Raw genomic sequence first — 26,055 nt, forward strand, 5'->3', positions numbered from 1 at the left:
CGCTGCCCCACGTGACCGCGCGGCGCCCCACGTGACCGCGCGGCGCCCCACGTGACCGCGAGGCCCGCAGGCGCGGCACTTCCGGCGGCGGCAAGATGGCGGCGCTGGGGACGGCGGAGGCGGCGGGCTCAGCGCTGTTCCGGCCCCTCAGCGCCGAGGACGGCGAGCAGCGGCCGGCCGAGATCGAGTCCCTCTGCATGAACTGCTTCCGCAACGTGAGCGGGGGCGGCGGGCGGCTGCCGGGCCCCGGCGGCCTGCGGGGCGGGCCCGGCCCACCGGGGCCGGCTCCCGCTACCGGGACCCGCGGGGCGAGTGAGGGGCAGGGCCGGGGAAGGACCTGCCGGGCGCCGCGGCTCTTCCCGGGGCGGGCGGCGGTGGGAGCCGGAGGGCTGGGTGCGAGAGGCGGGGGGGGGGTAGGCTGGGCCCGCTGGCGCTGCGGGAGGCTGTTGGGTGCTTGCGGGGGTGGCAGGGCTCCGGGAGGGCGACCGGCCCGCGGGGGTGCTGGCCCGGGGACGGGGGCTGGGGGAGACGGCGCCCCGAGGAGCCGGGTTCCCACGAGGCCCCTCGCTGCCGCAGGGGGTGACGCGGCTCCTGCTCACCAGGATCCCCTTCTTCAAAGAGATCATCGTCAGCTCCTTCGCCTGCGACAGCTGCTCCTGGTCCAACACGGAGATCCAGTCCGCGGGCAGGATCCAGGAGCAGGGCGTGCGCTACGCCCTGGCTGTCACCTCCCGCCAGGTGAGCGGGGGCTCCCCTCTGCCTCCCCAGCGCGGCGGGGAGCCGCCTCCTACATGCCTTTGTCCCTCACCAGCCGGTCTTGCTCGAGCAATAAAGCATTTTATTTTCTGCCGCTTGTGAAATAGCTTTATTTCTGTGGTAATAACCATTTAACGCCCAAAATGTGCATGTTCCCGGCACACTCCTGCACAAACGGAGTGGTTGCTGAAGCTGGCTGGGAGGAGCTAATGCTGCGGCTTTCGTGGGTGCCGCATACCTCAGTGTGGTTGCTTGGCGCGTGGGAGCTCCCAGTCCCATCGGGGACCCTGACACCACTCCTCACCTGTCACCCGCAGGACATGAACAGGGAGGTGGTGAAGACCGACTGCGCCACGGCTCGGATTCCAGAGCTGGACTTTGAGATCCCTGCCTTCACCCAGAAGGGAGGTGGGTATGCAGCCCGCACCCCTCAGCGTGCTGGCAGGTGCCGGTTGAGGGCCTGGCCTCCCATCCGTTGGTCAGATAAGCTTGGGAGGGCTAACGTGCAGAGGCTGCCAGGGATCAGTACGAGCTGGCAGGGTGGGTAGTGCTGCCATGGGGTACTTACCGGTGCCGTTGCTTCTGTTTTCTTTCCTTTTCAAGTCCTTACCACCATCGAAGGGATAATTGACAGAGCTGTTGCAGGCCTGGAGCAGGACCAGCCCATCCGCAGGGTAAGATGCTGTGAAAGGGGCAGCTCCTGGGGGACGCCTGCTTGGCAAAAGCTTGGTTTGTTCATTCTCTGTCCATTGGCATCAAGCGCCGCTGGTGGGAAGAACGCTATGGGTTCTCGGGTTTGCACTGTTGTCAGCGCTGCCTTTGGCTCTGGGCTGCCCCCGGCATTGGTCTCAACTGAGTTCTCTTTTGCAGGCAACGGATGAATTGGTGGCGAGTAAAATAGATGAGTTCATTGGTAAACTAAAGCAGCTGAAAGAAGTACATTCCCCCTTCACCTTTGTGAGTATGCGCAAGAGCGTGGCCCCTTTCTGCACGGGGGAGGTGTGGGATGGCTCTCTGAGGCTCCCTTCTCCCATAGATCATAGACGATCCTTCGGGGAACAGCTTTGTGGAGAACCCTCGCGCGCCGCAGAAGGACGACGCTCTTGTGGTCACCCACTACAGGAGGACTCCCCAGCAGGCTGCCATGCTGGGTCTGCAGGTAATGGGGAAGCTGCTGCTGCTGCATCGTTGGCCACGTGCACGGGCTCAATATCGGGGAGTGGGGCTGGTCAGTCCCCGCACTCTCCCACACACCCTGAATTAAGGAACAAAAGTTAATGTGGCTTCTGGTGTCCCCTCTTGCAGGGAGAGGAGCTGGATGAGAAGCCAGCCAATTCCACGGAGGATCTGAGGAACGAGGTGGGTGACTTCGCAGTGTGATGGTTGCTGTGCCTGTGTGGCTGGCACCCAGGACGGGCTTTCTGGGCTGGCCGGGACTTTCTGATTCTCCTTTCCGTTCATGCAACCCAGGTGCTGCAGTTCAACACCAACTGCCCCGAGTGCAATGCCCCAGCTAACACAAACATGAAGTTAGTGCGTATCCTTTGAGTGAGGGGCGCGGGCGCAGATCGGTGCCCGCTGCGGGGGGCTGCACAGAGGCCGGCGGGGGGGTGAGAGGCACTGGGTGTGCTGACCCACGGCTCTTCCTGCTGTGTGCCCATAAGGCGGGAATAAATTATCTCTAGTAGAGCCTGGCAGGGTGCAAACCTGTCTCAGTGCTGCTCCCGACTTGCTGGCGAGCTCCTGCGATATCTCGGGAAGGACCGAGGCTGTGCAGAGGGCGCAGGCCGCTGCTTTGAGGCTTTCCTTTTGCTGAGTTTTCCTTGACCGTCTGCTCCAGAAATCCCCCACTTCAAGGAAGTGATTATCATGGCCACGAACTGTGACTCCTGCGGGCATAGGACAAATGAGGTGAGCTGGAAAACCACTGATCCCTTTTTTTGGGGGTGGTGGGGAGGGGGGAGTGGCGTTCTGTGCTTTGCTGGGTAGGTATTTCCCAGGTCCTGGCCTCTGCTTCATGGCATGGCTGTTTGGGAAGCCAGGCTGGGAAGGAGGCTGGATTTATGGGCAGCATCGCGAGGCAGCTTGCGCTGGCCGTAGGAGAGCTGCCTCGCTCGCTTCTCAGGGGGCCGGACCACATGCAAGCTGCGCAGCGAGCTCAGGCTGGGTCTGACTTCCCTTCCTAAATGAGCCATGGGGGAGAGTTTGGTCTTGAAGAGCTCCGTTTGGTGCGAGTCGGCCATCTCCGCTCCTGCTCGAGTGCCCTAGGTTGAGGCGCTGTCCCCGTGTTTGGAGTGGCCAGGGTACACCCTCTTGAAGCAGCGTGGCGTGATTCAAGTATAAAAGTCCGCAAAGCTGACTGCCAGCTGTTCCTAGGTGAAGTCCGGAGGAGCAATCGAACCGCAAGGCACCAGGATCACCCTTCGGATTACAGACCCTTCCGACATGACGAGGGATGTCCTAAAGGTATGGTGCCTTCCGACAGCTGCCCCGTCCTCCTGCAGCGGGTGCGTGGGGCCCAGCTGCCCACCTGTTGGGACTCACGGGGTGCTCCCTCGCAGTCGGAGACGTGCAGCGTGGAGATCCCAGAGCTGGAGTTCGAGCTGGGGATGGGAGCGCTGGGCGGGAAGTTCACCACACTGGAAGGGCTGCTGAAGGACATCAGGGACCTGGTGAGCAGCCCTGCGCTACTGCCTGGCGCAGCTCCGACCCCTCTGTGTGAATATTTGGCCCGGCTGTGGGGCTGGGTGTCTCGCAGCTGGCTGAGTGAGTGTGTCCGCTCTTCCAGGTTGAGAGAAACCCCTTCACTCTCGGGGACAGCTCTGCGCCCAGCAAGACGGAAAAGCTGCGAGAGTTCCTTGGGAAACTGCAGGAGGTGAGCGTGCTCATAATTTTCCGTGCTCTGCAGCGTGGTTTTCGCCGCTGTCGCTGCAGCTACGAAGCACATTTAGCTGAACTCCTCGGCGAGCGTCACCTTCCCTTTTCTAGCTGTTCCACGCCTGCCCCGCCGCGTCCTTGCTTGTTTTATCAAGCTATCACTGTTTTTTAACTGAGGAAAGTGTTAGAACTGTCTAAAGCGTGCTGCAAAAGTCTTGGTGCTGGAAGCACCGAAGGATTGGAAAGAGCCTTAATGCCTGGATGTGCTCTCTTTCTGCAGATCATAGAGGGAAAGGCAAAGGTGCACTTCATCATGGATGACCCTGCAGGCAACAGCTATCTTCAGGTACAGCGTTGCGTACTTGGAAGATGAATTCCTTGAAGTCCCCTGAGCAGTTTGAGTGGATCTTCTCCTTTATTTCCCTGATGTGTGTCGGCGGGCAGGGTTCCCTTTGGGGCTTTGGTAGTGAGTGGGTTGCCGCAGGCCCTCTCCAGGGAAAGGGAATGGCTGCTGGCTTTGTGGGAAGGAAGAAGACGGGAGCGGCGTCTGCTCTCCAGGATTAGGGGCTGGGAATGTGGCTGGCTGGTCTGGCCCCAGTTGTGCTATCTGTGCAAATTTTGCCCTTGGTTGTGGTGGGGTGTGAATCCTGTCCCGAGGGCCCTTGCCGGGTGCTGCTGAGGAGTGCCAGGGCCTGAGATTTTGAGGAGCGGGGCGTGAAGGAGGTCTCCGTTTTGCCCTGCAGAACGTGTACGCCCCGGAGGAGGACCCGGAGCTGACAGTGGAGCGCTACGAGCGTACCTTTGAGCAGAACGAAGACCTGGGCCTGAATGACATGAAGACGGAGGGCTACGAGTCGGAGGGAGCCTCGGGCCGGTAGCCGGGCGCAGCCGGACCCCTTCAGCCTCTTCCCCCTGGCTCTGGGGACCAGGACTTGTTTGGGGCCAGGACCCCTCCCCGGGGCGCTCCCCTGCCCCAGGGAAGCCGCTCCAGCCCGAAGGCACGTGGGAATCGGCCTCGGGGCCTCCGCCGGAGGCGTACTGCTGCTGTGTCGGGGCGGGGGGCCCCGGCTTTGGGTCCCCTCGGGGCTGCGACCCCCAAATAAAGGTGTTGAATGGAGGCAATGGCGTGTGCCTGCTGCTGCTGCTGGCCCCGCCCACCCCCGCCATGGCCCCGCCCGCCGCCTTTGGCCCCGCCCACTCCCCCGCCCCCTGGCTCCGCCCAGCGCCGCCGCGTGTCCCCCCGCGCTCGCCGTCCCTTCCGGCCGGGGCCAAGATGGCGGCGCAGGGGCTGAGCAAGGCCGAGTACCTGCGGCGCTACCTGAGCGGGCCGGCCGTCGCTGAGGCCGCCCAGCCCCGCCGCCGCCGCAAGAAGAAGCCGCCGGGCGGCAGCGGTAGAACCGGGTGAGTTGCGGGGAAAAGGGGACGGCGCGGCCTGCGCCAGCCGCGGCCTTTCGCGGTAGGCCCGACCCTCCGCCGTGGCCGTCTGTGGGCATCGGCGTGGGAGCTCCCCACGGCCCCGCCCGCCGGCGCCCCGCTCCCAGCCCCTTATCCTCGTCCCGCGGGGTCGGGGCACCCCCAGGCCCCCCCCCGGGCCAGGAATTCCACACCCCCCACCCCCTCCCCCCTCAACCCCAGACCAGGAATTCCGCCCTGGGCCAGGAATTTCGTGTCGTCCCCCCCCCCCCCCCCCCCCCCCGCCAGGAATCCCCCATTCCCACCTGCGGGCGATCTGGCAGCAATCCAGCGGTTCCCTTCCTTGCTGGTGGCCTGATGGCAGGGCCCCTCTCCTCACTCCCAGGATGCGGATCGTGGACGACGATGTCAGCTGGAATAGCATTGCTGCTGTCCAGGAGAAGGAGGAGGAGGAGGAGGATGAAGGCGACATGCCTGTGGTGAGTGGGGAATTATGTCAAATGCGCTTTCACAACCTAAATTTGTTCTCCTTAAGGCCCGCCTCGTGTCTCCCTTTGGGAAGCGCTTGCCAAACCGTTTCTCGCCGCCAGCTCTTTTGGTAGTTCCGCAGCAGGGGTGGGTGAGCTTTTCTGCTCCAGGCACAGGGGAGTTGAACTCCCTACCTGCAGATAAAAACAGCCTGTTCTTTGTGCGTTTCCGTTTTCGCAACCGCCAAAAGCAGGCAGTAGGGCCAGCATGGTGGCTCTCGCAGCTTTCAAGCAGCTGCTCGAGGCACAGCAGAAGGTAACCACGCGATCGCAGGAGCCTGCTGACCGCTGCGGCACGGCTTGCGGCATGGGCTGGGTATCGTGACAGCAAAGAGATAAACATTGAAGGCGAAGGCTTGGGAAAGTTGTTTTGAGATCTGACTGTAGGAGGGCAGCTGAACGATGGTCATGCATTGGTTGCCCGTCAGCGTGATTATGCTTAATTATTTGTGTTGGAGAGTAGAAATCATTTTCTCCTTTTTCTTTAAGCCGTGTTCTTTACTCTGGGATTCTGTCTTCAGGTGGCAGAATTTATTGATGAGCGTCCGGATGAAGTGAAGCTTATGGAGGAATTCCGGACAAATGCTAAATGGAAACTTCTAGGAGGTGAGACCAGACCTTTCTGCCCTCTCTCCCTGAAGGCTTAACTGCTCTAAACAATGACATTGTTGCAAATTAAAAATAATACTTGCTAAAAGAAAAAAAAAAAAATTTTTGAAATGCTGAAGAGATCACAAACTGTGGAGAGCCCTAATGATGGTGACTTTCTGATTGTTTTTCTTTAGACCAGAATGAAGACTCACAAGGTTCGGATATTTCAGTACCCGCCAAATCTAACATGAGGTACGGGGCTCCAACTAGAAATTCTTCTGTTGGTTAACTCTTGTTTTCTGGTATCGTCTCTCTCGTTCTGCAGTTTCTAAGTGCTTTGCTGTGAAATGTGAGAAGCAGCATATGCAGGGATTCCTTTTCCGCTGTTGAATAACCTCCGCCTGGGGCGGAAAACCGGCAGACAGCGTGCTGCCTAGGTTCCCGCGTCATACGCGAACAGCTGCCCCGCAGTCCTCTGACAGCATCAGAGAAATCTGGGCGATGACTCGCCGTAGATCTGGAACGTGGCGAGGATGGCGGCGTTATAACGTGCCTCTTTTCTGAAAGCATCTGCGGGATGTTCCATGGTTGCAGAGCATCCAGGCTCTCAGAGAGCGTGGTGGGGTGTTTCTTTGTGAGAAGATGATTATACAAGGGCACAAATTGGGTTTTGTAGTAGGAGTGTCACCAGGGTTCCTGGAGACTTTAAAATTACAGCTTTCCTGTGATCCAGGTTGCCTCAGAGGGTTTCTGGGATTCTGCTCAGGGAAGTCTGCGGCTCAGTGATGCAGGTCACTGCAGGGAGGTGCAGAATCAAGTATGAATTTGCGTTCAGAAAGTTGTTTTCATCCTCGAGCCCTACTGCTAGCTTCACAGGTCCCACTCGGTTTGTGTTTCCAGTCTGGAGACAGCAGAACAAACAAAAATCTAACTCTCGTTTTCACCTTCTGCTCCCCTCCCAGGCGGCAGCGCCACGACTCCCCAGACAGCTTGCCACCGAGGAGACTGCGGCACGACTCCCCAGACAGATCGCCTCCCGGGCAACAGCACCACGCATCCCCGCATCTGTCCCCTCCCAGGCGAGAGAGAAACGATTCCCCCAACATCTTGCCTCCCAGGCGACAGCGCCGTGACTCCCCGAACCTCTCCCCGCCAAGAAGGAAGCGTCACGACTCCCCAGATCTGTCACCTCCCAGGCGACAGCGTCACGACTCTCCGGACCTCTCTCCGCCAAGAAGGAAGCGTCACGACTCCCCGGACCTGTCACCTCCCAGGCAACGACATGACTCCCCAGACCTCTCCCCGCCAAGAAGGAAGCGTCACGACTCCCCAGACCTGTCACCTCCCAGGCGGCAGCGTCACGACTCCCCAGACCTGTCACCTCCCAGGCGGCAGCGTCACGACTCCCCAGACCTGTCACCTCCCAGGCGGCAGCGTCACGACTCCCCAGACCTCTCCCCGCCAAGAAGGAAGCGTCACGACTCCCCAGACCTGTCACCTCCCAGGCGGCAGCGTCACGACTCCCCAGACCTCTCCCCGCCAAGAAGGAAGCGTCACGACTCCCCAGACCTGTCACCTCCCAGGCGGCAACGTCGCGACTCCCCGGATCTGTCCCCACCAAGAAGGAAGCGTCACGACTCCCCTGATGTCTCTCCGAAGAGAGTTGGTTCGGCAATGGGGAAAAAGGGCTGCAAAACCACAGACAAGTCGCAGCCGGGGGGAGCCCAAGGAGAGCAATCTCAGCTCAGGTACGGCGTCTCTGACAAGTCCTGGTCACGTCAGAAGCACCAGGCTACTCCGGATCTATCCCCTCCACGGAAGAATAGGTACGATTCTGACACGGATTCGTCCCCGCCTCGGAGAAAGAGAGCTGGGTCACCTAGTCCAAAAAAGCAGAGCCGAACAAGAGGTGAGTGTGCATAAGAGTTTGTTCTGTCTGTCCTGTGCTTTGCTGGCTGCCCGCTCCGCGATCGTGTCTGCGCGCTCCTGAGAGGGGAGTGGGATGGAATTGGTGGTCTGCAGTCACGGGATGGTAGCGGATAGGTTGTCAGTTCTGTTGGCACGGCTAGTTCTTGTAATCCTATTTTTTTCATCGGCTGCAGTAGAGTTAACCTAAGAGTTAGCTGGCGAAGGCTTAAACGTGTCCGAAAGGAAAACGGAGTTTAAACCCTGTCTCCAGGCTGTACATGTTCAGAAGGAAGAGAATTCACAGGCTCTTATCACATACTTGTCTTTTCCCTGCAGCTTGTCATTTCTTAAGGTCTTGATTTTTCTAGAAGTGAACCTCATGCACCGCCATGTTTAGCCCCTTTGTGGGACTAATTCTGTTTCATTCTGAAGTTTTTAGTTAGTGCATGTCTTTGCTGCAGGTGCTTCTCCAGCCACGAAAAAGCTTAGGCCGGTGCCCTCGCCTCAGAGGTGCCCGAGGCACGACTCTCACTCTCCATCTCCACGGAGGGGTAGCCGGAACGCCTCTGATGCAGACCGCAGGCTAGGCCGTGTACGCAGCGATTCCCCTAAGCGTGGTCCTCTCAAACAGCATCAGAGCAAATCTTCAGACTCTGATTTATCTCCGCCACGACGGACTCTGCCGGCCGGAAAGGATCGGCGCGGTTCGAGGAGTCCCCCTGAGCTCTCACCTCCTCGCCACCGTGACACTAAGGGATCTCCCAAGAAGGTAAACATTTTGTCTTTCCATTTAAGCTGTAGATTACTTCCTGGTGATAGAAAACTGTAAAAGTCCAGCGACTTACAAACTGCGGAGTAGAAATTTAATTTACCTTGCGTATGCAGCCACGCCATGCCCTCTGCTTGCAATAAGAAGAAGCACGAGGTAGGCGTGAGAGAGGAGCTCTCTCTGAGTCCCGCTCTGTTTCTGGAGCTCTGGGGAAGTTGGTTGCGAGGATGCCAGCAAAGTGGCTTTGCAACGTGGCTGTCTCTGCCGACACATCTCTCTTGGCTTGGGGCCGTCCCCTCATTATGCCTCTGGATCACTGGACAGCTCTCAGCTAGCGGTAAATGTGGGGTTTTTGTTTGAATTGCAGGCAAACGTGATGCTCTCTGGGGTCAAAGCTGGCTTGGTGTCAGCTGACGTGCTGCGGAGGGAACAGCAGGAGCTCCGGAGGCATGAGAGAAATAACAAGCACTTGGAAGGTAGGGGTGTAAAAACGGTTCACGAGCGCCAGCTCGCTTTCTTTTTCTCTGCTTTCAGCTGTCTCTTGATGCTGTGTCAGGCCCTGGGGTTAGGGGGCTGATGGAGAGTGTCCCTGTGGAGCAGCATCTAGACGTGCTGACAGATTCCTTGGGGTAGGGTCACTGAGCCTCTGAAATAACAGATTTATAAATGGTGATTTCAAAGGAATGCCCGTGAAATCAGAGGGAGGGTGAGAGGCTTTTTCTGTCTGCCCCATCTGCAAGTCTGAAACAGCAGACTGATATTCGAAGAGCTCAGGGTACGAATGTGGCTGTGTGGGACAGCAGCGAAAAGCAAGAGCTATGATCCTGCCCTGTTTTGGATGATAAGCTTGTTCAGAGGCCAGAACAAGTAAAAGAAACAAATGTTGAAATGAGTCGCAGTGGGTAATTGAATTGTCTGGAGGCGGCGAAATGTTCCAAAACGTGTGACTTGAGGTATCTGCCCCCTCCAGAGGAGTCCCGGCACTCTGAGACCGTCTTCCGAGACAAGTCGGGCCGCAAAAGGGACCTCGCGCAGGAGCGGCTGGAGCAGAGGCAGAAAGCCGAAGTGCAGTCCGAGAGAGACGAGCAATATGCCAAGTGGGGTAAAGGGTAAGGTTCTGCGGAGCTCCTTGGCATGGTCTTTGGGCCTCACATTACGGCTTATGACTCGCATTATGGCTTCAGGCTCCCCGCTCCCTGCTTTTTGGCCCAGTTTCGATACCGCTTCCAGCGGTGGTGGTGGCGGCGTGTCGCTTTGTTTTGAGTTTGAGCCTGGGAGCAGGAGAGCACGTGTTCCACGTGTCCGAGAGACCCCCTCAGTTATTCCCTCCGTTGTTGGCTGTGCATTGGGAATGCTGTGCACGCAGTGGAAGTTCAGGACTGTGATCAGTCCTGCCAATTGAGGGAGTCACAGTAAATGATTGCTTGGGCGTGGAGGGAAACTTTGTGTTTGTTTTCAGGCTAGCGCAGGAGAGGCAACAGCAGCAGAACGTGGAAGATGCAATAAGAGAGATGCAGAAGCCGTTGGCCCGTTACATTGATGACCAGGATCTGGATCGAATGCTGAGAGAGCAAGAGAGGGAAGGAGACCCCATGGCTGATTTCATCAAAAAAAGGAAGGCCAAAGAGAACAAAGAAAAGAAAGGTTTGGATGTTGAGTTGCGCCGGTGCACAGTTTAAGGCCCCAGTGGTGTAGAAATGCAGCTGCTGTTAAATAGCTTAGCTCTAAAGGGCCGCTTCTCTGGAGTCAGCGCAGCAGCAGTATTTGCTATTATTGGCTTGTTACTGGTACGGGTTATGATTATTTGTTAGCTTAGAGAGGAGGATCCGGTGACTTAAAAATCACCAGACTCCAGTTTGATTAAGCATCTCTTTGGAAGTTTCCCCTGCAAGCTGTAGTTGGCCATTAAGCTGCCTGTGCACCGTGCGTGTATATACCTCTTAGGTTGATGACGATGTGACCGCATGATTGCGCTGAAGTAGTAAATGGCTGCATTGTTCTTCCTGTTTCTAGAAAAACCTAGGTACAATGGACCAGCACCTCCACTCAACAGATTTAATATATGGCCTGGGCATCGCTGGGATGGTGTGGACAGGTACGCGTGTTCCTGATACGGTGACGTGGTAGAGTAACAGTAAAAATAAATGAGCTTTTGCTTCAGAGAGTTCACAGCATAAAGATTCTCAGTTACCAGATGAATGAGGTTGTTAGGTTGAATGTGTTAAGTTTACGCATGGGTGATAAATACGGGACGGAAGGGAGCAAGGCTGGTGCTGTCAGCAAGGATGCAAATCGCTTCTGCAGCGCAAACGCCTGGCAGCAGGCAGGGAGAGACCTGCTCATCCTCAGGATGTCGGTGACGGAACATGCTTCAGAGATGCTAACTGTTGTTAACCACAGATCGAGGTGGAAACTGAGCAGAGTAAAAGTAGCGGAAAACTCGTAATGTCTCTAAAAAGTTTCATTGCTTCAGAGAGGCTTCTGCATGGCAGCCCATGGTCTTCTCGGTGTTGCTTTGCAGGTCCAATGGATTCGAGCAGCAGCGCTTTGCCAGGATAGCCAACAAGAAGGCAGTTCAGGAGCTTGCGTACAAGTGGAGCGTTGAGGACATGTAGACGAGGCGAAGAACCACGCAGAGCAGCGCTCCTGAATCGATGCTACGGAGGTTCACCTACTGCCGCTGCCAGAGCTGCGAGGAATGGCTCGCTCTGCCCGGACCAAGCCCCGTACTCGGCGTTGGGCATCCCAGCGGACCATCTTCCGAGAGGCAAGGCTGAATTTAGAGGAGAGCTGCTGAAAGAGGATTGTGCTGTCAGCCAGAGAGGACGAGCGCAAGGAACTGCAGCGGCTGACCTCGGTGCTCTGGCGCTCCCCCGTAAGGTGCTGCAGACATTGGTTTCTGGTCCGTTTATCTGTCTTCTAACAACCCATAGAAACTATATGCTTAATCCTTTTATGCCAAATGCTTTGTCCTCTGAGGGCGGTTCACAAGTCTTCAGGTGTCCTAAATCTCAGGTTTTTTCTTCATGGTAAGAGTGTGCTGAACGCTTGGCCGCTGGAGGGTTAACCTCATCCAGTAGGTCAGTCTGTCCAGAGCTCAGCTGCAGTTGTGTTCGAGCTCTTCCAGAGAGCAACCGTAGCCCACAAGTGCTTAGTGCTGTGCACCGATTTGCCTCTGGGCTGATGTCAGATGCTCCCTGTGTCCTTCCCAGGGCACCCGAAGGGCTTCTCTTAAGTTTGTGTCGTTATCGTGCCCTCCTGTTCATGGAGTCACTGACGTGCAGTGGAATAGGCAAAGCTCGCCTTCTCCTCGCCCTGTCTGAGCAGGCAGCCGCTTGCTGTCTGTCACTGGCTCCCCTCTACAAGAGGCTGAGAGACCAACCTGCAAGGCTGTATTTGGCAGCGAAATCTTCAGGAGCCCCCGCAACTTGGTTGGGGGCCAGTTTCTTGTGGAACTAAACACACGGAGGGCATTTAAATTGCTTCCCCCGACCGTTATTTCGGACTAGCTAACAGTGGCGGATTGCTCGCCCCAGGCTTCTCCCTGGACAGCGGCGCCGGTAGCTTGGCACTTCCCCGGCGCCGCTGCCTGGGGGCTCGCTTCGGCGCGAAGCCTAACCCCTCGCTCGTGATCAGATTTGTCGGCCTTGGAGCTGGAGGGCAGGCAGAGAGCTTCCCTTAATCCCAGCGTGCCAGAAAGCACTTGTGGAAATAAATACAGTTGTTCTCGTTGATGTCCCAGGGAGCACGTATTAAATGCAGCCAGCGGTTTCCATGGAGATGCCTTGTCTTCAGTAGTGGCCAAGGGGCCAGTCGTCAGAATTGCTCTTTGCGGTGATTCTGAAGCGCCGGGAGGGCTGTGGGCGAGAAGTGTAATGGCAAAGTCTTCTCTGGAGCAGGGGAGTCTTGGGACTTCCTTCCCTGGTGTGTTTGGTTTTTTTTATTCACCGTGTTACACGTCTGGCAGTCCTGGAATCTGTGTGTACACTTGTAAATAACACCTTTCTTTTTTTACCTGGCTTTGCGTGGTGGTGTTTTTTCCGAGGCAGGGACAAGGAGGGTAAATAATCGCCAGCCTGCCGGTAAAAGGATTGGGTATGACGTCTGCTGCGGCCATCGCCGCCTGCAGTTACCTTTGCCAAACAAATTGTGCTGTGCTGATGTCTTTTGCAAAGTCTCTTGGTAACTCTCCGGGCTGCAAGTGGGAACTACTGGGCCCTGGCTGCGCTGGCAGCCCCGCCTGTATTTATGGGGTAGTCGGTTAAGCCTCGCCGCCTGCTTCGGGGACAGATGCTCCTCTGTCGCCGCTTGCAAGTGCGCAAACCGTGGACTGCTGCTCGCAGCCGGTGGCTGAGGCCGGGAGAGGAATGGAGAACCGGGCGCCGATTGTAGACCCTGTGGGAGCGAGCTGCGGTTTTTCGCTTTAATAGCCAGACTGAAGGAAAGCACCCTGAGCGGCTCTCGTTTCTTTTGTGGGCGCAAAGGCAGCGTCGGGAAGGCTTTGCTCTTGCAGGCCCTGCTGCAGCCCATCAGGCAGGAAAATGGTTTGGGAGCGCGAGGCAGCAGTGAGAGCTGCTGCAGCGTATTGAGAGCCTGCTCTTCAGTTGTGCGTATTTTCCAGTTGCACTTTCCCCTTCTATCACCGAGGTCCTATTTTTTTTTTCCTTGTAACTTGAGGCAGCTGCAGCCTTGAAGAGTGGAATTACATTTGACACAGACCCATTTTTGCTCTCGCTTACCCGAGTGCTTCTGGAGATGTAAAAAAAAGAAAAAAGATACCGTGGGATTATTGAATTCACCTTACCGTGGAGAGTTGTTGCCCTGGTCAGATGCTTGCACCTTCCTGCTCGCCCTGCTTGAGTGAGAACGCGCTGCTTGGCAGAGCCACAGGAGATGGCAGCTGGCTAGCTTGAGCGATAGTTGGGAACGTAAGCTGCTACTTAGGAAGGCAAAGCCGGTTTAATGCTGATACTAAGCACAACATTTTTTTTTTTTTTTTAGTACCGAGAACAGCGTAAGCTGCTGCTCTTGCAACTTATTTTGAGGGCTGGAGTTTTAAGATTTTAGATAGAGGTACGTATGTTGATTACTAGCCGAGGGACCTCGTATCAGTGTTCACTAGAATACTGAATTTATGCGATACATCTATTATTTGTGTACTACCAGACGTCTTCTCGGTAAAACGTATCTGTGCAAAATAACAGAGTACGGGAGAGCTTCGATGGTGCAATTATAACATTTTAATACGCATCCTTCCGTGTTGTTGCCTTGGTGCAAATCGGCAAACGTTAGGCTGGCCGATCTGGATGCAGCCGGACTAACAGAACACAGGGTCTAAAATGGCACTTAAGCTTCAGAGGGGCAGGCGAGCTGCCGCTTTCCCCCTGTGGACCCACCAAGCCCCTCTTCCAAGACGCCGGCAGCAGCGCTTGCCCGGGAAGGACCCGCAGATGTGCCGGTGCCTCGCCGCCAGCCCGCAGATGCCGCCACGCTGGAGGTGCTGCCGCGGCTCCCCGCCGAGCTCCGGCTGCGGCTGCTGGAGAAACCAGGGCCTCGCTGGGGTAGGTCCGTGCTGCGGGGCTGCGGGCTCTCCGGCTTGGCCCGCGAGCTGAGCCCTTCCGGCAGCAGAGCCATTGGGAAGTGCGGCGGGATCCTCTGGGATGAGAGGGGTGACGGGGATAAAGCGAGTGACAGCGGGAAGCGGATCTCTCTATTTGCGTTTCTGCAAGGGCAGCAGCCCCGATCTTGGCATCAAGCGGCAACTTTGATTAGCTTTAACCCCCCAAAAATGAATATTAAATTCTTAATTTAATTTAAAACACTGTCATTCACAGTCATGGCAAACAGTGAGCAGAGTAATTATTATGCAAATTAGGCAGATAGAAAAATGATTAATAATTGCACAAATTAAAAATTATTGTAAACATCCTGTGACTAGTGATAAGTCCGGGAGGAGTGCGTGCGCAGGAGGCGGTGTTGCTCAGCCAGCTCCTGCATCCTGATTTTCTCATTAGTGGGATTTAATTAGCAAATGGTGCGCAGGAGCCGAGCGGCATTTGCGGGGGAGGTCGAGGGTCGGCGGGGGCTGGTGCCCGGATTCGGGCGATGGGAGAGGGAACTCGGAGCCCAGCTCGAACTTGGAGTCTAGCTCCCGGCTTTAAACTCTGTTACTTCGCGGGGAAGCTGCTCTTGGAGCCGGTGCCCTCCTTTTTGGGGGAAGCAGGGCGGCCGCCGCTCTCTGCCCGTCCCTGCCGGTGCCCGCCGCAGCCGGCCGCGCTGGCACCGGTGTCCCGGCCGGCAGGAGCAGGCTTCACCCCTGACCAGCCCCCAAACGGGCGCTTGCTAATGACTGGCGGAGCTCGCTCCCCTGAACAATTAACGAGCTTATTTGTCTGGCGTTTTGCCACTAATTGCACAACATTATTTTTTCCCCCTGTTCGACTGTTTTACTTTTATACTTTTGACAGTGAGCATGATAATAATAATAATAGGCTTACACTGGCTAATAGGCTTACGTGGTGCATTATTCATGTCAAGGACAAGCAATTAAGCTTGGCCTCGCACATAATAATTAGATTTTTGTTGATGAGCTCATGGGTAATGTGTTTAGTTAAGATTAAGCGCTTAATTCCCGGTGTGTGACACCGCCTGCCCGCCCGACCCCTGCCCACTGGCGGGAGGGTTTGCCCGTGGCGGTGGGCGCCGGTGGGGCCGGATGGCCAAGGGCTGCCGGATTCAGCCGGGGCCTCGGCCGCCCCGTGCCCGTCCGGCCACATCTGGCGCGGTGAGGATGAACGTGGCTTCTCCCCACTTGGCTCTTTGTTTGTTTGTTTCTTTTATTTTTTTTTTAACAGCTCCAGCAAAGCAGGTTCTGGCAAGTGCCATGTTATCGTACCGGTTTCCTGCTGAGATCTCCTATTATTTTTTAATTAAAAAGAGCCTGAGATTTGTCATTTTAATTTTTCTCCAACCGGCAATGGCTCTAAGTCGCAGCCGCTCGGCAGAGCCCGGTGGCTGCGTGGATGGGCCTGGGCTTTCGGCGGGGAGCGCCGGGGGATGGAGCCGTGGCGGGGTCCCCCGGGGCGCAGGCGGCCCCCGGGCGCTTTGGGGAAAAAACGCTTCCCCCGCAGGCTCCGTCCCGCAAAATCCCCGGGAATGAAAATTCCCGAGACTGGCAGGTTAGCGATTGTCTATGCATATGTGCGCTTTCCCTAATTATGGAATAATTAGGGACACGCAGAGATAAAAATTACTAATAATATTTACTCTAGACTCTATTTTTTTAAATAACCTCTCTCTCTCTCTCTCGCTTGCTCATTCGCCGAGCCTTGGTGGAAATAACTTTGCAGATCCCAGTTAATGAATATTTGTAAATGCAAGAACGTTCGGCGCCGGAATATCCGGAGGGCATCCTCTCTCTGCCTTGTAATTTTTTTCACGAGATATTTAATATTTATGGTTCCACAGCCTCGTGAATAAAGAGCCACCCGCAAACCCCCAGGAGCTCAGGGGCTGGGGATATTTATGGCGCTGCTTCTTTTCCCTTTCAATTACAAAGACACCTCACATAATTAAGTGCTAATAACCTTGTTAATCTAAAATTGATACTCTTTCTCCTGGCCATCTCTTAATAGAATTAAAAAGAGATTAATAATCAAGGGTGTGAGACATTGCATGCAATTAAGGAAGAGGGGGCCCCGCTCGGGGCCCCTCGCCGTGCTCCCCGGGGAGGGTGCGGGAGCCGGCACCGGCAGCACCGGGGCTGGCGCGGGCGATGCCGGGCTCGGGGCTCCCCGGCCGGGATCTGCGTTTTCCCTCCTGCTCTTTACACGGCTTAAATTTTTAAGACAAACAGCCATGTAACGCCATCTCCTAATGAAACTGTTTTATGTTAATTAATTATGTATCGAGGCTCATTTTCATGCGCAGCCCAGCTCCGCTTCCCCTCCGCCGAGCCTTTGATCTGTCAAAGGCTAAACGGGAGATAAATAATCAAATTAAAAAAGCAGCCTGGATGGAAATAAACACATTTTAGATGTGTTATCTGGCGGCTGGAGCAAGGCGCGGAGTAATCGGGCGCGTGGTTTGGGAGCCGCTCCGCTGTGCCGGCAGGGCGTGGGAAGTTTCCCGTGCCTCAGTTTCCCTGCAGTCCCCCAAGACACGCAGAGGGGTCTCGGGGTGGCCCCCGCCTCCTGGAGAATGGTCGCTTGTCCTCTCCAGGAGGAGGAGGCTGCGGAGGACTTTATCTGTACAATGCCGATGAAAAATTAAAAGTCTGCAGCGTTTCTTTCTTCCAGGCGATGAAAGATTCCCCGGCAGCTCCGGGCCAGAACCGGTCCGTGCCCAGGGTAGTTGGGATGTCAGCGGGGGACACGGTTTCGGGATAATTTAACGCGATCGCTAACAATTTGTTACACCTAAGCGGAGGCAGATGCGCATCCATATTCATTTTGGAGGAACTTCAGAAATTATAACTTCATCAGCCGAGCCAGCCCGACGCCGCAGCCCTGCAGCCTGGGCTCCCGTTGAAGCGGAGGAGGTGAGGACGGCGGCGAGGACTGCTTTGCCCCCTCCCCGCCGCGTGCACACCGTGGGACCCCTGCCGCGGCTCCCGCGCTGCAATCCCAGGGCGGTGCGAAGCCCCCGGCCGCGTCCCCGGCGGCCTGGGCTGCTCTGAGTGATGCCGGGCGCGCCGTGCCGGCGGGACCCTCTGCCTGCTTGGCACCTCTGGCCCCGGGGGCCGGGCTGGTGCGGTGCTGTAAATCGGGCGTTGCTCGAACAGTAAACACCCTACAGCAGAAATTACAGATTATAATTGTGGAGTGCTTTATGGCCGTAATAAAATTGTAGTGTTCTAGTCTGCATGTAATTACCAGCTAATAGATTTCTTCTTAAAGGGCTTAATGCAGAGAGGGGCCCCCGCTGCTGAGTGCGGCGGGCAGCCGGGGCTTTGCCCACCCGCCGCTTCTGTGGTGCCAGCGCTTCAGGTGGTGGGCACAGGGGGTCCCCGCCGCCGCCCCGAGGGACCCCTTTCTGATGAGGACGTCGACGGGGGGGCTGCGGAGAGCCCCGGGGAGCGGACGCTGGCAGAAGGGACCCCCGCTGCGGGCAGGGATTAGGGGCTTTTGGCTGCTGCTCATGCCACAACCTCCCTCGTCCTGCTCGGCGTGAACAGAGCGGAGCTCTTGCCCCTGGCTGTGCTCCTCGTGTGCCGGTTGAGATGCCGGGGAGCGTTATGCCCGGAGGTTATTCATTTAGCAGATGAGGAGGGAGCTTATTATAGTGCGTCGGCTCTTTTTTGGGGCGTTTGGATGGTGATGATGTTGTTGTTTTCTCTCCAGGTGCGCTCGAGTGCGCTGCAGCCGTGGCTCCCCTGCGAGCAAAGCCGGGCTGGCGCTGCGCGGAGCGAGCAAGCGTGCTGTGCCGGGACGTTGGCCAAATTCAGCCCCGCTCAAGTGCTGCGCCATGAGGCGTCCAGCCTCGGGGAGAGCCCCGTGCCGGGCAGAGGACGTGGGGACACTGCAGAGGACGTGGGGACGCAGCCAGTGCTGCTCCAGCACTTCAGGTGAGCATCCGCGGCCGTCGTCGGTGCCACGGTTGGGCGGCGAGGAGGAGGGAGCCGGCCGCGAGTGTGGAAGCAGCATCGGGTGGCTGCAGCCTGCGACGCGCCCCATATCCTGCGTCTCGCTAGGATGTCGGTGTTTGCGTGGGCTGACGTGCCGGGGTGCGTTTGCAAAGCTGGTGACGGTGCCCAGTGCGACCGGCCAGGGCTCTCGGCGAGGCCGTGGCAGCCGCTGAAGCCGGCGAGCCCCGTGCAACCTGACTTCCTCTGCTCAGCACCCTGCAAAGCCGTGGCTCCCGGCCCCGCTGCCGGGAGGCGAAGCTGAGCACGGAGCAATCAAAGGGAGCGCGCAGAGAGCGTCATCCCCTCCGGTCTCGCCCCGGGCCCTGCCTTTGGGCTTCTGAAGGCTTTGCTCCGGCGGCGTCAGTTCTCGTTAATCCACACATCAAAGCCGGAGCTGCCAGACTTCCTGGAGAGATCGTGCCAGCTTCTGAAGCGGCATGGCAGGGAGGCAGCGGGGCGAGCTGTGCAGGGGGGCCGGGCGCTGGGCTGCTCGGGGGCTGCCCTGGGCTGGGCGGGAGGGGGGCTCCGGCCCTTCGGCTCTTGCCCGCGGAGGTGTGAAGGGAGGTGCGAGATGTCTCGTGGACGAGGGAGCAAGACCTCTAGCGCGCCGCGTGCGTGTAAGCAAGCAAAACAGGTTTTTGCGAGGAGAAGGTGGTCCCGCGTGCTGGAGAGCTTTATTTGCCCCAGCGAGGGCCTCTGCTCTGCTGTCAGTACGAGCCCGAGTTTCCCTGCTCGGCTCCGCTGTGGCTCAGCATCCCTCTGGCGAGCTAATCAGGTCAATGCATTTTTAACATGGCATAGGAAATCTTTATATTTTTTGTCAGCCTCATTCTTCTCCCCGGTCTCTCTGTAGGGGGCTGAATTATTTAATGCTGAATATCAAGCAGGGATGTTTTCCCTTCGCCACGCTGCTGACTGTGCACTTTAGGGCTGGAAAGATTGGCAGATGGCTGCTCTCCGAGGTGGGTGGAGGGGGAACCCATCCTAGCAAGCAAATTACCCACTTAGAGCCAGATTTACGGAACAGCTCCCATCCCGCTTGCCGGCATCCAAATAAACAGGGCAGATTTGCTGAAGCGGCGAGCGCCCAGCACCGCGCGCTCGCAAACCGCCCCATTCCCCGTCTCCGTGCGCGGCGAGAAAATCTGCTGAAGTTCGAGCGTTTATTTCCATCCCGGGAAAGGGCTGGAAGAGCAGGGCAGGAGGGAGCGGGGGAGCTGGCAGCCTCGCCGCAGCAGCTCCCTGGTTTGCGCTGCCGGAGCGGCGTTCCGGCAGCTCTGCCGGGGCCGGCGGTGCCGGCCAAGCGCGCGCAGGGGTGGCCCGTAATTGCGTGACGGCGAACATATGTCGGTGGGGTGCAGGTCGCGGGCGGCGATTATCACGGGGTGAATAAACACAAAGGGCTGGTTTGTCTATCGGGGTTTATCTTTTCCATTAATGGCTTTCTAAATTGGCGGCAGTGGAGCAAAAAAACCCAATTTGAACTCGGAGCATGCATGATTACTATTGTAATAACCTTGGCTAATAAGAATATGATGTGGTGTTAGGTTGGGAAAGAAAACACATTTCTCATTAGCTTTTTGATTAATTACTCCACATAATTTCCTAGGGGGACATGCCTGGGACTGATTGCCTTTGCTTTTGACGTGGGGAAGTGGTTTACCTTAACTTCATCATTTTCTTGGTGACATTTTAATGGCAGTCCTCAATTAATCCCCGGTGGCTGGAGGCAGCGCTGCCTTGTCCGGGCCGAGGGCGGGCCCTTGCCCTCCCCTCGCTCTTTTGGGGGCTTCCGCACGTCCGCGCTGCCTGCCCTTCTGTGGAGCAGGGGAGGGCAGGGCGAAGGCAGCTGCCCTGCCCGTGCTGGCACCGGGCTGGAGCATCCCTGTGCCGCACGGTGCCGGAGCCGCTGGTCCTCCCCTTCCCGGCGATGCTCAGCGCCAAGCGCTTTAAATACCTGGGAGCGCGACAGCTGCGCAGCCGCTGCCTTGCCCGGCGAGCGCTGCCAGGCACCCAGCTGTTAGAAGGCATATGTTTACATGGCTTGGAAGCCACCAATTTCCTTCTTTGCGTTATAATATAAAAACTTTACGGGGGCTAAAATATTCAAAGATCGTTTGATGTTGCCACATGGAGCGGTATCAAATTGAGGGTGGGGAGGAGGGGAAAAAATGAGAGGGGAGCAAGCAGGGATTCATTTGTTTCCCTTGCTGAAAATTGAATTACGCTGCATATTTCTGCATCATAAAATTACCTGGAACGTCGATCTCTGCTTATTGTTTCGGGAGCAGGTGCTTGGCTCACGCCACCGCAGCACTGCACGGGGCGATGGCCTGCGTGGCTGCGGGTGATGGTGCCGCGCGTGGGGACGCTCCTGCTCCTGCTCCTGCTCCTGCTCCTGCTCCTGCTCCTGCTCCTGCTCCTGCTCCTGCTCCTGCTCCTGCTCCTGCTCCTGCTCCTGCTCCTGCTCCTGCTCCTGCTCCTGCTCCTGCTCCTGCTCCTGCTCCTGCGACGTGCGTCCCGCATCCCAGGTGCATCCATTTGTTGATGGAGCCTCCACCTGCGTGGTGCAAAGAAAAGCCCCCCAGCACTCTCTGGCTGAGCCTGCGCTTTTAAACCAGAATTAAAACATCGGCAGGTCTGTCTGAGCTTCCCCTAGATAAAATGTCAGCGCAACTCCACACCTTGCCCTGCAAGCCTGACATTTCTGGGCGTGTTGTCCGAGTGCTGATTGCCTGCTGCTGGAAGCTGTTTGCCGCAGACCTCTGCCTCTGCTCTTGCCTTGGTGCTGCCCGGGACCTTCACCCCGCTGCTCGCGCCTGCCTGCTCCCGGGGGCTTGCAACAAAAAAAAAAAAATAGGGCCTGGTCTTGCTAGTGCTGCTCACAGGAGGTGTTCTAGCACGACGGACGGAGCCAGAGCGAGATGTTCTCTCAGGAGAAGGGCAGAGATGTGGAGAAGGATCTGCAAGTGGCAGCTCTGTTGCGCTCGCTTGGTGCTGGCTCGGAGCGGGGTTAGGCAGCGGGGTGTCGGGGCTGTTGGGTGTTTATATTTTATATTTTTGTATTGCTCACGTTTTATTCCTCTTCACAGCGATAGGGCGGCCAGGGGCGCAGCTGTTTCGGGCGCACTGCGGCGGTCACGGCGCGCTATCCCCATGGAGCAGGGAGGGAGGGGACACCGCGGGGACGGGACTCGCTCGGCACCCGGTGGGTGCCGGCCCTTCTCCCCCGCTCGGCGCCGCAGCCTCTGCTTCCCCCCGTGCCCGCTCGGCGCCGCTCTGCCTTGTGATGACTTTTATTTACCGGCATGTTTATCTTTCAAACAAAGTAATGGCTAATTAATTAGCGAGGAGCTTTATTTCTAATCCCTCAGCTCACGGGAGGGAAATCTGGCCGTTTCCGTGGGCGCGTACGTCTGCGGCGAGCGCTTCGTGGCCGCACCATCTGGCTGCCTGCACGCAGCGAGCAGGTGCCCGGTGTGGGCAGCGGGTAATTGCCGATGGATAGAGTCATCGAATTGTTGAGGTTGGAAAAGACCTTTAAGATCATCCAGCCCAACCATTGACCTAACCTGGGGATGGAGCCCTACCCACCCGCCTACGTTTGCCGAAGCGGCAGCCCGGTTTGCAGTCGGGAAATAACACAGCAAAGAGCGGCTGCGGGAGGCCGGGGTGGGCATCGCAGGGAGGCGACGGCGGCTCAGCGGGAGCTCTCTTTTCCTCTCTCGCCGGAAGGAATGCCGCTTTGCTCTGCCGTAGCGTTTCAGCTGGATTTAGGGCTTGGTGCGGTAAAGCTGCTGTTATCTCGGGCGGCCTGTTTGGATAAACACGGCGGCTTGCTGCTAAAGCCCCTGCCCGCTCAGCAGCCCTGCCGCGGCGGCAAACGCCGCTCTGCACGGCCCCGGCGCTCACGCGGCTTTATCCTTCCTGCGGCTCTGCTGGCAGCCGGGCGAAGGGAGCGCCCACCCTGTGCCCGCCGCAGCCCGAAATCCAGCGGAGCGGGCGAGGGGTCCCTGCTGGGCACGGCTCGGGGAGGAGCGATCCGGCGGGGAGGTGGCACTCGGCGCCAAGGGGCTTTTCTGCGTCGGCTTCTTTTTATTGTGATGCTTTTTCTCTTCTCTCTTTCTCTTCCTTCTCTCTTCTGGCCAGCGCCAGGCGAGTTGATGAATTATCCCAACATATATTCTGTCTGGGAAGAAAACACATATCATATATATCTTTGACAAGTTATTATTCTTCCTTATCAGAATACGTGTGCATCCAGCCACGCCATAACTCACCCTTTGCGTCGTCCGCGTAAGCAGACAGGAGGAGCGCGGCGGCTTCTCGCAACTCCCGCGGCCCCGGCACGGCCCCGGCGGGGGGTGAGCCCGGGGCTGGCGTGCCGGGCAGGGGGGCCGCCTGCCTCTGCCGCCTGCCAGCCGGGGAGGGGTCTGCGAGGAGGCGAGAGCGTCACGTCGAGCTAATTCGGCACCTGCTTCACCTCCAGCTGATTGTTGCAAATTAAATTTCACGCCGACGAGCCGGAGGAGTCAGCGTACGGCACGGCGAGAGGGGAAGGGGGCCGGGTGGCGGAGGTAATTTGCAGTGAGCGATTGCCGGCGCAGCCTCCCCAGCTCGGTGGGCGCGCGTGGCACCGGGCCGTGCCTGCGCACTTCCCGGGCACCCCTGAGCCGGGCTCCATCCTGAGCTCCTCGCGGCAGGGCATGGGCGCTGCTGGGTGCCCCTCTGCCCCGTGCAGGGGGGACGCGCTGCGAGGTTGGGTGAAAATCGGTGCAGAGATGAGCGAGCAAACACTCCTCTGGGTTTTTTTTCCCCCGTAACGACAGCCCTGGACTCTGAAATGAAGCCCAGTGGGGGACCGGCTCTGCCTGGGCTTCGGGAGCAAGCAGAGACGTGCGCTGCGGCACGGAGCTGGCCCCAGGGATGCTCGGGGCGCAGGGTGGGCTCCCCCAAAGGCGGGAGGCGCTGGGGTCCCCGCCGCGGCTGTGCCGGCTGCGGACGCGTGGCTGCGAGCGGCGGGAGCGCTCCCCGTCTCTGCCGTAGTGCCTTTAATGTTTAACTTATTGAGATAATAGCTGCTCCATCTCCATCGGTTTGAAACGTGATCTAATAGGAATCTTACAAGAAAAGTTGCTAAGCAGCTATGACATGATTTACTAATAGACTCTGAATGTGCTGTAACTGAGATGGAAATTAGTTTAGTGATTAGGAGATTAATATATGGAGTAGAGCACATCCTTGCCTTTCAAGGCCAGGAGGAGCTGTCGGGACGAGGAGCTCCGGCGCTGCCTTCACGGAAGGTGTTGAAGCTGTTTGATCCCGACGCCTCCTTCCAGCCTTCGGGGCGAGGCTGCGGGAGAGGGAGCGCCGCCTGATTTTCTGTTACAGACCGTATCCTTCCCCACACGGTTGCGAGTATTGCGTTGTTTCCACAGGCACCTGAGCCTGGTATTTGGGGAGAAAAAACCCGATTCACCCCGCCTCCAACCCACCTGAATGCAGGACAGAGGCAGCGCTGGGACCGCGTGCTGGGAGGGAAGCGCGCCGGGCTGGCAGCCTGCCCCTCTTTATTTTTGTTGATTCTTTTGAGCGGCAGCTGTGCATCCATATTTATCGAGGGGAAGAAGCACCGACGGTAATCCCAGGAAAGCGGAACATCTTGTAATTATCCGGGTAGCTCGGCTGGCGCGCGCAGGCTCCCGGGGGTGCGGGCTGACCGGGAGCGCTGCTCTGATTTCCCAGCTCTGGGTCACTGGGGAGGGTAAACAGGAGAGATCGGATGTTAAACACGCTCCGAGCATCGCAGGGGCAAAAGGAGCTGACGGACAATTGTCGCTCCCGCTGAAAGCGGAGCGGGGAGCCAGTCGCCTCCTGCTCTGTGGCCGGGATGGGGCGAGGGCTGCCCGCTTCCCGTGGCGCCCGGTCCTCACCGCTGCGCTTTGCTGAGGCGGGACGGACTGCGGAGCAGGGGAAGCGATGTGCACCCCAAAGCCTCCCTGGGCAGGTGCAGGGGAGCAGAGGCCCTCGTGCTGCCCGGGCGTGTGGTGGCAGCGCTTGCCGCTGCCATCGAAACCGGCGTGGGGATGGCGGGCAGGAGCGCGGTCCCTCCGCTGAGCCATGGGAACGATGCCCCGTGCCCTGCCAGGGGGACAAAAAGCCAGGGTGGGAGGCAGCGAGTGGAAGATGTTGGGGTTCAGCCCCACGCAGCAGCTCAGCACCACGCAGCAGCTCAGCACCACGCAGCCATCGCTCACTGCCCCTGCCCCGGTGGGATGGGGGAGAGAATCGGAGGAGTGAGAGTGAGAAACGCTCCTGGGGTGAGATAAGAACAGTTTAATGATTAAAATAAAGTAGTAATGATAATAATAACAACAATAACAATATCCAAAGCAAGTGATGCCCAATGCAATTGCTCACCACCCACCGACCGATGCCCAGCCAGTTCCCAGCAGCGATCGCTGCTCCCCGGCCAACCCCCCCAGTTTCTATACTGCCCATGACGCCGTATGGTATGGAATGGCCCTTGGGGCAGTTGGGATCAACTCTCCTGGCTGTGCCCCCTCCCAGCTCCTTGTGCCCCTGGCAGAGCATGGGAAGCTGAAAAGTCCTTGACTGCCATAAGCAGTACTCAGCAACAACTAAAGCATCAGCGTGGTATCAGCATTCTGCTCATCCTAAATCCAAAACACAGCACTGTGCCTGCTGCTAGGAAGAAAATGAACTCTATCCCAGCCGAAACCAGGACAGTAGAGAACAGCATTGGGAAGCCGGAGCAGCGAGGCAGGCACGAGGAGGGAGGTGCAAACGGCCGCCTTCCGGCAGCGGGGCCGTTCAGCCAGCCGTGATGCCGCTCCCCGGCACCGGTGCGAGGGGGTGCCGGGCGGCGGGGAGCGCGTGGGCGCGGTGCGAGGGCACGAGGTCCCCCTGCACCCCGGGTGCCCCGGGGCCAGGCGCGCAGGACGGGACCCAAGGTGCTGCCTGAGCCAGCAGCTGCTCCCGCCCCGGGTTGGTGAGGGAGGTGGCGTTTCCAGGCGGCAAAACGTGATCTCTTAAAGATGCTGATAAGATTTCTGACAGAGGGCAGGAGTGTGAGATGAAGCGGAGCGTGTGTGTGCTTTTCTTCTCCCTTCCTTTTTTTTTTTTTTTTCTTTTTTTCCCCTCTTCCTCTCCCCTGGCTATCTCCGGCGCAGCCTTGCAAGAAGAAAAGCTTGTGGGCATCTGTGCTTTGCTTCTGCCTTCCCCAGGGCCATCAGTATGCAGGGCCCGTTGCCTGGGCAGAGGCCCTTCGCTCCTCTGTACCGTCAAGGTTACGGCAGCAGCTCCTTCTGCGGAGGACGCTCCTTGAGCGGAGCAGGCAGCAGGGTGGCTTGGGCGGGATGCGCTGCTCCAGAGGAGGGGGAGAAGGGTAAGGACGGGTCCCTCTTTGGCTAGGGTCCATGCCAGTGGCATTACGGCATGCAGCCAGGCTCCGGGAGCCGCTCCCGAATCTGGGGTGCGATTTTTTTCCCAGTAGGAAATCCACCGTCCTGGCCTCAAGGGGTGGAAGGTGGTGTGAGCGAGGGCAGCCGTGCCGGTGCCGCCGTACG

The 26,055-nt window shown here is 57.9% G+C and overlaps 2 protein-coding genes across 5 annotated transcripts; both read left to right on the forward strand.

Moving 5' to 3' along the window:
- Positions 1-95: 95 nt before the first annotated feature.
- Positions 96-4,518, forward strand: ZPR1 (ZPR1 zinc finger). The gene is made up of 14 exons (XM_075723221.1): positions 96-215; positions 577-738; positions 1,074-1,164; positions 1,360-1,430; positions 1,627-1,713; positions 1,793-1,915; positions 2,062-2,115; positions 2,227-2,293; positions 2,597-2,667; positions 3,133-3,222; positions 3,318-3,428; positions 3,545-3,631; positions 3,914-3,979; positions 4,377-4,518. The coding sequence occupies exons 1-14, from the start codon at positions 96-98 to the stop codon at positions 4,509-4,511; spliced, it is 1,335 nt and encodes a 444-aa protein (XP_075579336.1). The 3' UTR covers positions 4,512-4,518.
- A 388-nt stretch (positions 4,519-4,906) lies between these two features.
- BUD13 (BUD13 spliceosome associated protein) lies at positions 4,907-12,357 on the forward strand. Of its 4 annotated transcripts, none has more exons than XM_075723215.1 (13): positions 4,907-5,034; positions 5,432-5,525; positions 6,095-6,179; positions 6,359-6,416; positions 7,127-7,741; positions 7,943-8,073; positions 8,534-8,650; positions 8,723-8,841; positions 9,209-9,317; positions 9,812-9,950; positions 10,301-10,485; positions 10,855-10,936; positions 11,363-12,357. In XM_075723215.1, exons 1-13 carry the CDS (start codon positions 4,907-4,909, stop codon positions 11,454-11,456), a joined length of 1,956 nt encoding a protein of 651 aa, XP_075579330.1. In that variant the 3' UTR covers positions 11,457-12,357. The 4 variants fall into 4 exon arrangements, with proteins under 4 accessions (XP_075579330.1, XP_075579329.1, XP_075579331.1 ...); XM_075723214.1 differs by having other exon boundaries at positions 7,127-7,438; positions 7,514-8,073; XM_075723216.1 differs by having other exon boundaries at positions 7,592-7,826; positions 7,950-8,073.
- The last annotated feature ends 13,698 nt before the right edge of the window (positions 12,358-26,055 follow it).

Source organism: Pelecanus crispus, chromosome 19 (assembly GCF_030463565.1).
Source record: "Pelecanus crispus isolate bPelCri1 chromosome 19, bPelCri1.pri, whole genome shotgun sequence".
Classification (NCBI taxonomy): Eukaryota; Metazoa; Chordata; class Aves; order Pelecaniformes; family Pelecanidae; genus Pelecanus; species Pelecanus crispus.